The 17,471-nt window shown below is 36.2% G+C and overlaps 1 protein-coding gene across 4 annotated transcripts in view; it reads right to left on the reverse strand.

The window, feature by feature from the left end:
• LOC128253303 (uncharacterized protein DDB_G0284459) overlaps window positions 1-17,471 on the reverse strand; it is a 74,806-nt gene that overhangs the window by 54,589 nt on the left and 2,746 nt on the right. Inside the window, exon 2 of one of the 4 annotated variants that reach the window (XM_052981607.1) lies at window positions 3,887-4,771. The exons of 2 other annotated variants lie outside the window; for them this stretch is intronic. In XM_052981607.1, the coding sequence (XP_052837567.1) occupies window positions 4,646-4,771 (126 nt within the window). In that variant the 3' untranslated portion in view covers window positions 3,887-4,645. Of the gene's footprint in view, window positions 1-3,886; window positions 4,772-5,173; window positions 5,234-17,471 lie in introns of those variants that run through there. One more of the 4 variants, XM_052981608.1, reaches the window with a different exon arrangement.

Here is a 17,471-nt window from a genome sequence, read left to right on the forward strand (position 1 = left end):
GCCGCAGGAAATCTAAGCCATACATCCGGGGCTAGACTCTTGTAGGACTAATTCTGTTACTCGCTAAATTATACTTTCTAAATCATATTTTTTAATAACAAATAATTAGATTTTACTATAAAGCGAAAGCAGTCTTTGTCTCTAAGAACGACAAACAAGTACCAAAATACAAAAAAAAAAATGCAGGTTACGTTTACAACCAACTTAACTATTTCGATTACGGTTTCGGTTCAAATTTTTGTATTCCGGTTACGGAAATGCAACCAATAAATGTTGCGGTTGCCGGTACTTTACCGGTTTAAATAGAACAACATATTATATATTTTTATTAATGCAACAATTAATGATTAGAGCGGGTAACGTTTTAGCTTCATATTACGCTTAACCGACGCATCATTTTCGAACGAAGTACACTAAATTAAATTTTTGACTTTGTAGAACGTGTATAATTTTCGGTAGGGTTTTATTTTCGGTCTCAGCGTTTTTAACATTTTTTTATTCTTCTCTTTTTATACCCTTGCAGAGGATATTATAATTTCAGTCAGAAGTTTGCAACGCAGTGAAGGAGACGTTTCCGACCCTATAAAGTATATATATTCTTGATCAGCATCACTAGTAGAGTCGATCTAGCCATGTCCGTCTGTCCGTCTGTCCGTCCGTCTGTCCGTCTGTCCGTCCGTTTATATGCAAACTAGTCTCTCAGTTTTAAAGCTATCTGCATGAAACTTTCCCAAAAGTTGTCTTTCTATTGCAGGTAGTATATAAGTCGGAACGAGCCGGATCGGACGACTATAGCATATAGCTCCCATAGGAACAATCGGAAAAATAAATGAAAAAAAATTATAACTTTGCTGTTTTTTAATTTTTTGTTTAGTTCTTCGACATATAGTGATGGTAAAATATTTCCGATTTACGGTTTAAATTTCATCAAAATCGGACGACTATAGCATATAGCTCCCATAGGAACAATCGGAAAAATAAATGAAAAAAAATTTTAACTGTGCTGTTTTTTAATTTTTTGTTTAGTTCTTCGAGATATAGTAATGGTTTAATATTTCAGAATTACGGTTTTAATTTCATCAAAATCGGACGACTATAGCATATAGCTCCCATAGGAACAATCGGAAAAATAAATGAAAAAAAATTATAACTTTTCTGTTTTTTAATTTTTTGTTTAGTTCTTCGACATTTAGCAATGTTTAATTATTTCAGAATTATGGTATAAATTTTATCAAAATCGGACGTCTATAGCATATAGCTCCCATAGAAATAATAAAAATATATAAAATAACTATCTAATAATTGAGCTGCAAATCATCATAGTTTCAATGTTTTTTTTTAGCACATACTCAAGTAAATCATAATTTAAATGTTTTCAAAAGTATTTAATTAATGCTATAGCTGCAAGGGTATATGAACTTCGGCTTGCCGAAGTTTGCTTTCCTTCTTGTTTGTATTGATATGTATTCGGTTACGGTTTCGGTTAGGCAAAAAACAAATTTATAGGATTCGCTTTCGGTTTCGGTTTTGATTAGGTTATATCGGTTAAGGATAACGGTTACGGAACCGGTTGGATACCCTGATCAGTTTACATACTTCTTTATGTATAACTTTCTTAAATAACGTCATATATGTGAGTGCAACAATATTATAAAGAATAAAAAACATCTACAAACTAAATCTCATCTAAACAAAGTAGAAGCAGTTTAAGGAATAACATCTATTTAACGAAAAACTTAAGGGTCACTATTTATCGCACTGCACTAGCTAGATTGACCCCACTCAAACCAAACATTCCTGTGGAAGCTTAAAAATGTTTGTCCCGGCTATGCAAATAAATCCAAGTCGTGGCAAAAACTCAATTTCGGGCGGCTAGTTCAGCATCTGCTTCTCCAGCGTGGAGCCCCCCTTTCTCCCGTTTTACACCCTTTTATGGGTATGAACATAAGGCGACAAACAGCGGGAACCGTTTTCTACTTGTGCCTGCAAGCACGCAGAGAAAAGCCACCAGAACAGAATGGGGCCCAACACCAAGCATCCAAGGACAAAGGACGAGTGCCGGAGCACGAAGGACGAAAGCTGCTGAATGTATGGCAGTTTGGCATGGAAGTGGAAGCGCAGCACCACAAACAAAATATGTTGAAGAGCAAGTCGAAAATAGAGATACGCTTGAATTAAATTGAATATCATTTTAAATAAATTGCTTATAACTTACTCAAAAACAAATGTATTGCAACATCTACAAAAGATAGAGAAAATAAATATTATTTGTAAATATTTTACTAAAGTAAGAAAATTACCAAAACAAAATACCCATACCTTGAGCTAGAACACTTATTAAATTAAAAAAACCTTAACTTTGTACGGTAGGCGAGTAAGGTGGAACAGTCAATTTAATCAAATTTATTGTACTATTTTATGTAAGTATAATTTTTGCGTAGAAATACTCTTTTGAAAAAAAAAGGAAAATGTAAAATAGTAATCAGTGATCAAGCATTTTCAATATTCAATCAATTATATCACTTTCGCTTTTCGAACTTATACCTATAAGGGTGCTTATGTCGATATTCAAGCATAACAAACTATCATTGGCAAATTTATAAATCACCATGTATTTAAAAATAGATGCCTTAAGTAAGTATTTAAAAATGAAACAATAAATACTTATCCTTGCCGAAACAGGTGTTGATATTAACAAGTTTAAGCAGTTAATTGCTTATTGTCCTTGACAGACATCCCTTAAATGTGTGGCCGAGGGCCAAAAATACTTCTTTAGTCCAGAATTCAATCCCCTTGATAAAGTCATCATACCCTTGTCCGACAAGCCCACAAAAAATAACGCAGGCTACGTGAGAAAGCTACGATTCTGAATTTCTAAGAGTAAGAGGGCGCAAATGCTACAAAAAAATAGGACGAATATGCCAGCTAGGAAATCTCAGCCCCAATTTTGGGCTGCTGGTGGAGTATTTGCCTGAAATTCGTTTTTCTGCACGCTGCACACGCTTTTCTGCATTGGGATAGGTCCCGGAATCAGAAAAAAGGGATGGATGCTCCGATTTTTTGGGTGGTCTGTCTGGTGGCATGCTCTAAATGGATTTCGCTTGTCCCGGTCTCGAATTTCGTCCGTGGCTTATTTTTCTGCGACGCCAAAAATGGGAAATGTGTTCATTTGCATGTGCCACATGTGTCCCGGAGCTGTGTGTGCAAAAAGTGCAATAAACCGCTCGCCAAAACTGGTGTTAATTCGCAAATTCAATTGTCAAATCAATGGCAAATAAATTTAATTCTCTTAACGCCACAGCTGACAACGAAGAACTGCCCGATGAATCAGAAGCACATAAAACACGACCTGTCACGTCCCATCACAATATATGTATATATTTGATTTAAGGTGTTTGAGCGCAGACAGAAGCCAACTACGTGGCCTGCAAGTGCACGCAGTGCACTGTTAAATTAAGGGTGTAAATTCATCATTAAAGTGAACCTTGCATGTGCACTGATAACAAAATGGAATAGTAAAAATGGTTAAAATTGTATGTTACATATTAAAATTCATTTTGAAATTATAATAATTAATACCATGCTTATTAAATAACACGATTTAATATTAAAAATATGAATTAATGTGGAAAATAGTAGATTTAATATGTGATTTAAATGCATTTTATTTGAGTTAAATGTTTGAATCAAATCCGAAAATAGTCAAATAAAAAATAAAAACTGTTTTTAATATTTTCATATTTAATATACCTACAATGACTGAAAATCAAAGGAAAAATAATTTAATGGAAAAAAAATATTTATATTTACTACGTTTTTTTACCAGTGTACTATAAAATCAAATGTAAATAGTTCACAAAAAAGCAGGCATATATCGAATAAATTACAATTCAACTTGTTTCCACTTGCAGAATAAGCAAATCTTTGGGAGGAAATACAAATTAAAATTAAATGGCTAGCAATTTGCTATATAATTTAATTAATTGCTCTTTTTAGTGAGCAAGTCAAAGAAGCAATTTCAGCGTCAGAGGCTTAGAAAAAATAACTTTGATCAGCAGCATTTTTTCCAGTGTGGACGGGCGGACTGGCAGCGAGTTACCGGAAAACCGGACGGATATTTCTGGTCTGGTCAAATTTCTGGTCAGTCGCATAGTGTTGGCAGAATTTGCGGTCACTTGATGGATAGTTGGTTCTGTCCCCTGCCACCCGCCACAAAAGTGTCCGAAATGAACGATGGCAGTATAGGGTTAAGTGGGCGAGCGAGAAAGGGGCGAAAATGGCCGCAAGTTCGTCAACATGGGCAAATATTTGCAGATATCCAAACGATGTCGCACGTCGCTTTCTGTTGCCGCTGCGGCTGCTGCTGTGGATGTTGATTGTTGGTCAAGTGACCGAAAGCCAACAATTGGTCACGATCACTTGGCCTTTATTGTTTTCGTTACTATTGCTCTGCTCCTCCTGTTTTTATTGGTTTTTTCCGGGCGATGTCTCTCCTTTGTTTTCGCACTTGCGGCAGTTCGTGATGCTGATTTGACGTGACTAATGGGTCGTTAGGCATATGTCCACTCAGCTGGAGGAGCATTCAGGTGGACGGGACGGGGTGGAAAAGGTCGGGCTCGAGCTGCATTTTCGCCATCTCCGCTTCTTAACAAGTTACAAATTGCGTAGTTCGCTTCGCTGCCAGTGGCAATGGAGCAAAACTGGAGTTGATTACAATGCAAGCCTTAACTGGGTTCAAGGATGTGGGAAATGGATCCACAAGAGTGCAACACTTTAATATATAGAGAAAGCATAAGAAATTTAAAGATACTAAAGACTCTCAGGAATGATAAATTAATTCATAGCAAGGGAAACTCAATAGCAGGAGAGTATTGCAATCGATATAAAAACGTGTAAGTCTTAACCGATACGTCTTGTCTTGTAGTTTTTGTTATATAATTATTTATTAATTCTCTAAAACGATAACTCAATCTGCAAAGAAAAGCTTTGAATTTGCATTTTATAAATGTGATAGACATAACTCAAAATTAAAATATTTGTTATTAAATTCTTGTATGTATAGGCATTTCATAGATAAATTGCCTCAATCCGCTTGGACTCATACTAATGCTGTCCAAATTAAGAAGCAAGCTGATAGCTATCTGGAACACTTGTATGATCTCTTTAGCTTACCATACTCAACACCGAGTCACTGCCAAAAATCAATCTCGAAAATGTCACTGTCAGAACTCACCTGCAAAGAGATTCAAAAAATGCGACAAGAATTAGTCAAATATTTGGCATAAATCAACGACAAACACTCTGTGGAACAAACAAGCAAATCGCAACAGCATTCCGATCGAGGGGACACAATCTACAGTCATATCCATCACCATTAGCATCACCTTTGTCATTTCCATGCCCCGGCCGAGATTAGCTACGAAAATTTGGCATCTGTCTGTGGCTTTTCTTTATCTGTTTTTTATTTGCATATGACATCATCCGAGTGGCAACAGCAGCCCAAGTCTTGTGCAAAACAAACAAACGCCCGAGCGGAATGCAAGCCAACAAAAGCGGAGCCAGAGCGAAAATCTTGTACCAGACACTGCCTGTCAAATGATTTGCAACTTTGTGCAAATTCGTTTGCCAGTCGACCCCCGCCTTCTGGTGTTTTCCCCGGCCTTCGGCAATTATTAGTTGGCAACCGTCGTCTGTCTACCAGCCACGAACCAAACTCGAGCCACGTAGAGCAGGGATTTTAACTAGAAGACGAGGCCCGAGACCGCGGACTTGAGACCAGATACCACAGACCATGGAGTGCAGACTGCCAGGCATTTGCAACTGCTCGCGGTGGACACGAAGGCCACGACCAAACACAAAAAAAAAACTAGGAAAAACTAGCATAAGAATACTCTTTTAGAAATAGGGATAAAGAAGTAGAACATTTATTTTTGGAACTCCTTTATTACATATTTTTGCAAAAATTATTCTCCTAATTCGCACATACATAATATTTCTCAGTTTTTCTCATTTGAATCGAAAATAGCTTTACGAGTTTGAAGAACCCTCTGTTAGAGTATTGGAATAATGATTTTGATGACTCCAAGATTTGTTTGCCATCGACTCTAGAATCCATTAACCCGCTTCCCGCTGCCCACCATCCAAATCTGGTTGATTTGCTGGCGATTTGGACGTTGATGAAGTGATTAACCAAGCCAGCAAGCATTCGGCTTTTTGATAGCGTTTAGTTTATGAGCTGACCTCGAGGGTCTTGGCTCGATGCTCCAGCAATTTGCGATTTGCGGTTGATGGAGCGCACACTGTTGAGCAGCAGGTGCAGAGCGCCACGGGGAAGATGGGAGGTGGAAGTGGGCAAGGAGTGGTCAGGTAGCTGCTTGGATACGGATGCAGTATGCAAATCGTGGCATCGCGAGCTAGGCGGTCTGCTTTAATGAGCGATGAAAGGCCCATGAATTGACGGACAGCAGCTCTAGAAACCCAACAATTAAGTTATAATTTAACTAACTAAAAAGAAAACCAATAAACGGACCAAAAAAAATCATATAAGTTTTCCTTTCAATTTAAAAATGTAAGCTAAAAGAATTAAACTTTAATACAAACATTAATATTCAAACATTTTGAGCTTTTATTAGTTACACAACCAAATTTATGATTCACTGAAATAAACAAATTTTTATAATATTTATTATCTTGCACAACATGTACCCAAATCTCACATCATCGCCGACTAAATAAGCGTTTAATTATTTTTAGACCCCACGATAACCTTGACTTTGTTCCGTTGATTGGCCTTCCCCACCAGAAATAAAAGTTTGGAAACTTATAATGAAATCAAATGCAATAAATTCAAGTTGGATTAGCTGGGGATAGCTGATTAAAAATACTCAAATGTTCTGCCTTACGGTATCGCAAAGCTCTAAAGCCTCTTTGAGTCTTCCAACAAATCGAGATGGCTGGGTTTTTATTGAAAGCGAAAGTGTTAAGGTGTTAAAGTGTCTGTCGGCCGAAAGCCCCACCCAACTGGAAAGGCAGTTATAAGGCCTGACATATAAAACACCTTCTGAGCGCGAAGCTAATGTTCGTGAGTCTCGTTTGAAGACCTCACGAGTGCATTGTTCCCAATCGGAATCCAATAAAATTGAAATAAAATTGTGTAATAAAAGGAAATCGTTTATAAATGCCGAAAATGAAATATTGATGAAACGCACTAAAGCACTGTCCGCATGTCAAGCGAACAAACTGAAGACATTGAAGAAACTGAAGAAACTGAAGAAATCGACATCGAATCTCGTTTCTCATGCATAATGCAAACGTAGTGCAACTGGAGACGTTGGAAATTTCTAACGTTTAACATTTAACAGATACGAAAGAGAAGAAATTAATCATAGGGGATTTCAGGGGGTCTGCTACTGGGCTTTCAATACGCCAATCGAATCAATTTAGATTTATTGACGCTAGCCTGGCATTGGCATTCAATTTGCCGTCTTCGTTGTCTTTCTACAATTTCGAATGTCATAAATTGTGACGCGCCTGCAAAAGAGATTTACGTGGTGTCAAGCGCACACAAAGGTTTAATGTCCAGCCACAAACTGTGACCTAAGCGATCTATCAAATGCCGAAATCAACCAGAAATTGAGTTATCATCATTATCGTTATTGGCCGCGGACATTAATTAAATTGCATTGAAATGCAGATTTTTGACCTGTCAAATGCCAGAAAGAAAGACCTCCCATCATGACTTTTAAGCCGCATTATTTAACATTCCATATTCAATTGGAGACTGTGAATGCAGTGGAATCCACTCTTGACATGCCCAAAAATTATGCTTATTGATTTAGCTGTCATGCACTTTTTCATGACCATTTTCGGTTTCCTTTTTGAAACTGTTATATTTTTGATTCACTCTCTGGCAAACAGAAAATTTTTGTAATCGCGAACGAGTTGATTCAAACAAACAGAACAAAAACAAACTTATCTGGTTTATTGCATTTTTTTGAATGGAGTATCGGGTTGAGTAGATTGAGGTGACGTTGGAAGCGTATTTAAAGTTAAAATGCAACCATGCCAAGTCAGACCTTATGTCCAACGGGCCAAACAGCTCCGATATTTCGCACTTTAATTGACTTACGATGCACAACCTGTTTCGGTCATACCTATCATAAGACACAAAAATTTTCAAAATCTAGCTATTGTTTTAGGAGTTATGAAGGATATGAAGTCCTCTGCCGCGCCCCTGCTGCCCCTCTGCCGCTGCTCGGCCGCTGCTCGACCGGTGTTCTGCCGGTAATCACTGCAGGAGAGAGACAGAACGAAAGAACTGTTAGCGTGGGTTGGGAGTGCTGAACGCTCTTACCTTATATTTCTATGGCTATGCAGTACGACAAGTGGCGCCACCTAAACTTCGATTTTTTTTTGTAGTTTGAAGTTTGTTGGCTGAGTAACGGCTATCTGATAGTCGGGAAATTCGAATATAGCGTTTCCCCCTTCCCTATTTGATTTTTTCAATAATTACAGGAAAAATTGTCATATTACAAAATTATTTCATATATTACAAGCAGTTTTGATTTCAGGCACACGACAACCGAATGGGCCAATTGTTTTTTTTTTAATAAGTTCCTGAGAATATCTAAGCAAAGGAAAGGATAAGTTAGCTAATAAAGTTTAAAAATAACCAAGGGCATAAGATTATAAGATTCCGTTTTTATTCATAAGCCTTTCAACAGTTTTCCTAGTTCATTTTGATTGATTTAAAATTAAGCAACTTAATTACCTTCTTATTAAATCAGTCAAAAATGCATTAAAAAATCCATGGTATTTTAGATCCAGTTCCACAGTGCTTCCCACGATAATTGTGTTACACTTGTCAGTGACACACACACACCTCAGGCACATTTCGGTGGGTGTGTTTTCGTTCGCCGGGGTTCTTCTCTTGCCTCGGCTCTGTAATCGCGGCTCTTATACTTTGTACATGTGTGTAATGGGTTTGCAATTTGCAGCGACTTTTTGACACACATACCAGGCCCTGTCGCACACTACAGTCGATACTAACACACACCCTCGCACGGACGAAGGGACCCAGAGTGGCATGACTGACTCAAAAGATTTATGTTTAATTTTTAATGACCAGCCGGGCAATGCATCAACTTCAATATATATTTTGAATGAAGACATTTGCCAGGCCACCTTTGACCTTTGCTGGCTCGACTTACATGTGTGTGTGGTAGAGATTACATCAAGCACCTGCAGTATTTACACCAGGTACAGGTGGGACAACACAGCACAGCAGGTGACAGCGAGGAGGTTCAAAATCATCAAAAACCGAACTTTATTTCTCTTTTAGAGTCCGCTTTGATTTATTTGCCTGCGCTTGATGAATTAGAACGCACAAATGGGTATCAGATACATTTGGGTCTTTGTGACGCAGAAGTACAGTCAAACCTTTTAAAAGGGGAACAATCTCTCGATGCACAACCACAAGATGGTTTCGAATTTTTTAACTACACTTTTTAGTGACTCATTGTGGGCAAGGCTAGGGACTTCTATTTTAATTGCCATATATGTCACACGTTTTAAAATGCATTTTGTACAACTTTCAGTGAAATTTAATATAGATTTATATTTGTTCCATATAAATGGTTTAAAAAATGTTCGGGTAACTTTATAAATCTTATTAGGCGGTGTAAAAATTTCAATTTATTATTTAGCCTTATATATCTTTTTTTGATGACGAAGATTGTCCGTTCAATGAAGCTCGGCTGTATTTGCACCCAAAAGTTCGTTTTTTGATATTTTTTTATCATTTTTTGGGTTGATATTGCTGTGTGTGTTTTAGATTTCTGTTTACAGTTCAATAGTTCAGTTTAGTTACAGTTTTTTTTTTTGGGTGGGCTTTGAATAACAGGCATGACCGTGACATTTTTCTGTCTATCGGTTAAACCTCTTTTCATGAACCGGCTAACACTACTTTCGATTTGTTTTTGTGGAAAGGGGGCTCCGTGGTAGTACGGAAATTGTAGGGCAAGCATTTCGCAATAGACTTGCAACAAACGCGACAACAAACATATTTTCGTTTGCTGGTCATGATTTATCGTCAACTCGACTTTTTGACAAGGGGTTTTTTTCAGACATTTTTATTTTGTCACTTGCAGTTGTTGCGTGAAGCAAGTCTAATTTCTCATTCGGGCGGGGTTTATGTGACTATTAGATTACCAGTTGTCGTTTAAATTAAAGGTGTTACTGGTGAATAAGTAAAAAAACAAGGCAAGTATGAATAAAAGAAATACTCGACAGCTAACGGTGGTTTTAAAAGTGTTACTGGTAAATTAATAATGAAAAAAGAAGGAAATGTTTTACTTAATTGTTAGTTGACCAAAAATCAAAATTTCTAATAAAAAAAAGAGAGTTTAGATTTAGAGTTGATTAGTTGTAACAATAAATCTTAATATATTGACACACTAAATATTGATAGTGAGTTTGCATTCCGTTTTGTGAGGGTGATTTTCAAATAAATCATTTAGTATAAATAATATAAAGGGGTCCTCATGCAATGTGAAACAATTTATGGTATGTTGTGATTTTTATCATTTTATTGTTGATTGCTTTGCCACGAATTGTTGGTGAGATTTTTGTTGTCGTAGATATTTCGGTTTCTTGCTAAATTTGTTCGAAATATTGTAATACTTTATTTAAATAAAAAAACATTTAATAAAGCATTTAAAATAGTTTCTTGAGTTCTCCGAAATTCTCCCGATTTACCACTTCAATAAAGTCTACTTTTGACACTTCGATTTGGGTCAGACTTATAAAGTTATATGGCAATTGCAGCTGGCACAGCTCCATCCATACAGCCATTGGCATTAACCATAAACAAAAAGCACCGCTCCCCTCCATTCACCCGAGAGCATTCTAGAATTCCTCGTCACGTAATAAAATATTTATGCCTTTGCTCGCTGCTTAAATCATGCCAAACGTGATCGCGGATCGTAATAGAGTTCTAACTGTAAACGCACCAAGCGAATCCATCCACCTTGACCCTAAAACAAGTCATGGGTTAACACGGCGGATCAGCCTTGCATTTCAATGAATTACAATGAATTCTTCGCCGAGCACATCATCGAAATCAATCACAAAGTCGGCATCTCATCACATGTGTCTTCAGTTAGTTACTAAAAAGCCCACTGGCCCACAGAGAGAGATGGGGAGATACAAGGAGAAAGAGACAGAAATAGAGTGCTTTGGTTTGGGTGAACCAACAAACAAAGGCACACTGCAAACGCATGCAACAGATACGAAGATACATATCGTTCTGCCACTGACAAACAGTTTTCTGTCAGATTAACTAACAAACTGCTTTCGTCACTCCCTAAAGTTTCATTCTTCGTTGTGTACATTTACAGTAGCGATACGAATAATAGCAATTTTATTTATTTTTCTTAAGTTTTAAATCTATTGAACTTTGTATAAAACCGACTCGGTTGTGTTTTTGGTGGTAAAATGCTACTTTCTAAAAACTTTGAGTTAGCTGTCAAAAGACAGAGTGTTGTTATTTGATTATTATAAGAACGATGACAATAAGTGTTATATTACAAATTTGTAATTTTTGTTTTAAAAAAATTAAAGATATTGTAAGAAGGACATACATATTTATGAATTTGGATGTTTTTGTTTAGCAATTCTATTAATTTAAAATTGTATTTTTTTGGTTTTTTCTTTTTTTTTTTTAAAGCATGTAAAAATATGAATATTTTTTATTTGTTTACTGCTATTTTGACACATGCTGTAAGTGTGCGCCGTTTGATTTATAAAGTGACGAAGCCGCTAACAGATTTCGCGGCATTCCAAGAATCTCCAGCGCAGCATGTGTGGCACAATGGAAACATTTAAACGAAAAAAAGGCGGGGGTGAAAAGAAAAAGGGCCCTGAACATATGTAATCTCAACAGTCTAATAAAGTCATTGAAACTTCCAACTCCACATAAGCCACCCAGCAAAAAGACAAAAGCACCATTGCCAATTAGTTGCGAGAATTTATATTGCTTTTTCGGTTTCCGAAGAGAGTGGGCAAATAATTTCATGAAATTTATATTAGAAGCTGCGATAAATTATGTGGAGAAGTACACCAGCCCTAGACTCCAGCCGGCTTAAAAAGTCTGCCAAAAACCAAAAAAGAAGCCGAATGCGAAGCAATCTGGAGACAATAAGCACAAGTTGTGCAATGGAAAATGTCCAAAGAAGGCAGCGGCGAATAAATGAGACTTCAATGACCGAGAGTGGGGAAGGCAAGTATTTTCTATGGGAAAGGCGGAAAATTCTTTACAAATGATATACTCACAGTTCCTCGGCAGACGAAAGCAACTAATGAATGCCCCTGGCATGAGCAAAAACAGCAGCAGCAAAAGAGGAAAAATATAAAACATCTCAAAACAGGAGAGAGGTGGAAATAAATTGCAATGCCAATAACAGGCCAAAAAGGAAAATGTATGAAATGTGAGTGGAAATTAGCTGAAAAGTGTCATCAACAGGAAAAGCCAGGAGAAAAAAAAGAAAACAAAATGTGGAAACCCCTGATTCTTCTGAGATAAGTACTGGAAAAATGAAGAAAATACTTTAAGCAACAAGCATTTAATTTTCAGATAAGCTAGTAATAAAATAACAAATGAACAATAAAAGAGCGCCAAATGTTGATACAATATGCAATAATATTAGTTATCTATCTCGACGTTAAGATGAATGCTTTGAAAGATTTATAAATTTGTTTATTTTCTCCTTGAAACTATGGTTTTAACCTTTTTACTTTTGTTTGTTTGTGAACTTTTATTTTATTGAACCTATATTCTGTATCAAGTTTGAGCTTCAGCCACAAATAAATTCTACCACTGTCTTCGGTAAATAGTTTTCAAAAGCACTACCCGCATTTCATGAACGAGTCTCCACATTGTTACCACTTTTATGAGCCACGATTGCTCCCGCTGCTTTGGAGCTTCAAGGTCGTTGCAACCGCAGCGACAACCTTCAGCCACATCGGCGGGTGGTAAGCGATGAACTCTCTGTGCGTGTGTGGTTATGGTTGTCATTCCTTAATCGCTTCTGACATTTTGCCCCACAAAGGCTAAGCCGACTGTGGGGTCTTCTTTACTTTTCTGAAGATCTGTTATGTGCAGAAAACTGCTAATAGGACAAACTGAAGCAACAGTAGAACCAAGAAAAACAGGGCAGCTGGCAGTATAGGAAGCTCATCCCTGTGCCAAAATCGCAGATGGAAATACTGAATAAAAATGGAAATGGGAAGGATGCCGAGCAAACGAGGGCTGAGCACTGGAGCCTAAAAAAGTTCGGGAGAAAGACCTCATGAAAGAAAACGAAAGCAACATTTTTCAAGGTATTTTTCAGAACACACCAAACCAGTGAAATCATTGCAAATCGCAAAAACTAAATTATATTTGGTTAACAAATTCAAAATGCGTAAAGTACAAACCAAAAGTAGTAAGATAACATTATATATTAATCTTTCCTAGGCTTTTTTAAGCCCGGTACTTCTGGTATGTGCTGTTTATAGAACAGAAGCCAAAATGGGATTCGGTTCTTATCTAATATGTAATATTTTATGCAAGTTTATTAATAGTTTTTACGGAAGATGAATTCAGCCGAAGTCTGAATACCCTTGCAGTTTTATCAAAAATTGACAAAGTAGTTTAACTAGATATTTTCCGATGAAAAACACTTATTATTTGTGATGTACGCATTGACAGATTTTTTCTCACCTGAATGGTTCGCGGATGCGCTTATATTGGTTTCAGTTTACCCAATTCGTGTAAAAAAATGCACTTGGATCGCAGATCAATCTAAAAATCGCGATGTATTCAGAAGAAAATCAAGGCCTTAAAAATTCGAATGAGGAAAGGAATCAGATTTTATGGCCTTAAAATAAATAAGCTTTTTTTTGGAAACATATATGCTGCTCTCACAGCAAGAGTAACAGTCGGCTGTTGCTTCCAACAGTCCATCAATCAGAAGTATGGCATCCTTTTTCGATAATATTTCGATTTCCTTGCTTTCTGTTTTCTGGTTAAAAGTGAGTGTTTCAGTTTCAGTTTAGAAAACTCGAGCTCTATTGTTTTTTAAGTAATGAACATTGATACCATTTCATTTACTTCTCAAGTAGCCTGAAATTTTAATTAAAAATCGTTCAAAATGATTTCAGTATAAAGCATTGAGCTATAAAGACAACCAAAAAAATACAAACTTCAAAGCCAAAATAAAGAGAATAATAAGGTAGAAACGATCCCAATTAAATTGAAGGTAAGTCGGTAAATTGGATTTCAGAACGGTTGGGATGTTCAGGGTTTACTTTAGAGTGTGGAAGAAATTAATTTTTAGCATTTTATAAGGAAGGGAGGAGGGATGCAGTGTTTCCGGATGAGGGAAAGGTAAAAAGGAAGAGGAGCATACAAGCTGTGGAGTAGCCGTCGTCATCCACAGACATGTGTTAATTGCATTGTTCTGTGGGAAATGTGGGGTGCGGAAAATGAGGGGGCGTCTTGTTATTTTAATGGCTCAGCGCCAATTCACCTGTCGCCCCACCATCAACCTCCCACATTCCCCTCCCTATTTCCACGTGAAAAACCTCCAGTTTTATTGTTTCACTTTTGTGTTTCGTGTTGTTTTACACGCAGCTGCACATTGTTGTTGGGTTTGGTAATTATTGTTGCTCTTATTAAGCGCGTTGTTTTAGCAGTGTGTTTGTTTAGCTGTTGACAATATTTCGAGTGCATTTCGCATTTACAAACCATTTTCATTAACAATTGTCATTGCTTGCTGCCCACTTCATTCATATTTAAATTTTTGATTATGTTTTAAATTACTTTTTTAATGCGTATTAATTACGACTGAGTTGTCAATTTTAAACATGGAATTATTTGCAGAAATATTTGAAAATAAAAATTCAGACGAAAAATTGTAAGCTGGACTAGACAGGAATATAATTCGTTTTGCAAATAATTCAGTATTAATGTTTTTCTTGCTCATTGTTATATAATTTATGTTTGGTGAGAAAAAAACAAAACATCATAACTACAATAAAATAATGTTGCACGTTTAACGTGCTTGAGGACGTTTGCCATACATAAGCGTTGGCGCTAAGTGATGAGTAATTTTGTGTAAAAGTTTAAATTGGTCACACCATTTTTCTTGTTCACTAATTCCCTATCAAAACACTTTGGAATGAATGAAAAGCAAATTGTTTCTCGAAACTCGCGTAGTTTCATTTCATATCCACTTCACTAACTGCTTCCTGGCTAATTCAAATATCTATTCCCGTTCAGTTCAATTTAATGACATCGATGGCCCAAGGACATAAGCGTTAAAGCTCATCTCAATGACAACTAAACTTAATTTACCTACAGCAAAGCCAAAATGATGGTCCAACGAAAATAAATAAAGAGCAGAAAAAACAAACTAAAGCAGACTCCTCCGGGTGTTTTTATTTACCCGACGGTACCGACGCACATTATTTGCTTTGGTACTAATTTAATTGGATCTCTTTTTTTAAGGTAATTACACCAGCAAAGGTCACAGCGGAGGTGGGTGGAAAATCCAGAACCCTCAGGGGTTCAAAAAGACGCATGAAATTGCCATTTAGAGAGCGAAAAAAATGTGGAACCTTTGTCAACAAACAAATCAAAGCAAACAGAATAGAATGGCATTCCAAAATTGCAAATCAAATGCAACAAATTGCTTACAAATTTTATCACTTTGTCTTGAAGATGGAACGTTCACAAATCTAACAAGTTATTATCTTCAACAATCCGCCGGTTAGCCGAATTGATATTTTAGGTTTATAAGATGAAATATTACGTTTCTTTTTAAATTTGGTATCTGATTATTTTCAGTAAATTTAATTTAAATTTAAACCATTCATAAATTATACAAAATGCATTTAAATCAATAATAACAATAATTTAATTATGAAAATATTAAATCATGCTATAGAATATACATTGTATTTAATATTGTGTAATTTATATAAAATTTTAAATTCAATAGTCTGATATTTATTTTTACTATTAATTTTTTTATCTGTGTATGTTTGGCTGCAAATGTTGTTGCATGTTGTTGATTTCTGTTGGTGTTCTTGTTGTCGTACTCGCTGGTTTCAATTAGCCAAGCCGCAATGGTGAATGCGAATGGTCAGCCAAAATTGCCAAGTTCGCGAAAGACAGCTGCTATCCTTACCCTCAGCCAATTCCTCCTGCCCTGTTCCGCATTGTGTAAATATTTGACATGAGCACCAAAACACAGAGTAAAGCAACATGTCTGATTTTGTTGTAAGCCAAAATGCAAACGGCATTAGCCATGGTCAGTGAATAATGCCAATGCACTGCAAAATTTTCTATTGCATAGTTATCAATATCTTATCATGGGAATGTGGCTCTTAGATTAACTGGGTGTATAACCTATAACAAACTTTCAATTTCATAAATGTCTTGCAAATATTTAATGATGGGTAAGAAAGGCTCTTTCGAAAATAACAGTTTTATATTGCCAGTGTTTAATGATTGGGTATGGCTTTTTCGAAAACGTCAGTCTTATATTAAATTATTATTATTGAAGTACTCCTAATCTTTTTATTAAAAATTAAGTCTTTTCTTAGAGAAACTTAAAAATTTAAGGTCGTTACAAAAGCTCAGTTACCTTAGGATCCGATGAAAAATAAAATCAAAACACTCTCTCAAACTGTTTTTTATCAAGTTTTGTGTTAAAAATACTGATTATGTGGTTATTATATTTTTTTGATACCCTTTGCTTTTCAGATTCTGATAAGTATGCCGTTTTCGTAGAATGTGTGTTGAAGAAATTTTGTTGGGATATTTTACAAAGTTTTGCCCGAAAATTAATTTTACCATTAAATGCTAATAATTGAAGTATATTATAAGAATATTTGGAAACGGCTGTAGAAAACGTTTGAAAAAACAAAAGTGGGCCGTCCTATTCTGAAGAATTCGCGGGTTTCGGTCCACGGTGTGAAGTATACCAAGAGGATGTCTTACTTTTGTTAACTTACTTAAGTGCGTATACAACAGACAGTCAACAGACGGCACAACATTTTACAAAGTGGTATTTATTCCTATAAAAACGTCATAATAAAAGAGTATGTTTTCTTTTATAAGCAGCCAAAAAAACAGTTTAATTTTAGATAAAAAGTGTAGCTCATTTAGTGTCTTTGCTCAGACGGAGACTAAACATGATAATTTTTCCGGTTTTGATCTGAGACCGACAGACTAGAAAAATGATTGGGGATATCTTACTTTATACAATTGTAGTTAGTTCTCGGAAGCCATCTTAAAGATGACATCTATAATTAGGATCTCTCTATTTTCTTCAGTGCACTTTAACAACCACTCTTTACTGACGGATTTTCGGCGTGACTAACCACCAACATCAAATGAAAATCAAACGTGAAACCGAAACCAAAAC

The sequence above is a fragment of the Drosophila gunungcola genome, assembly GCF_025200985.1.
Source record: "Drosophila gunungcola strain Sukarami chromosome 2L unlocalized genomic scaffold, Dgunungcola_SK_2 000008F, whole genome shotgun sequence".
NCBI lineage: Eukaryota > Metazoa > Arthropoda > Insecta > Diptera > Drosophilidae > Drosophila > Drosophila gunungcola.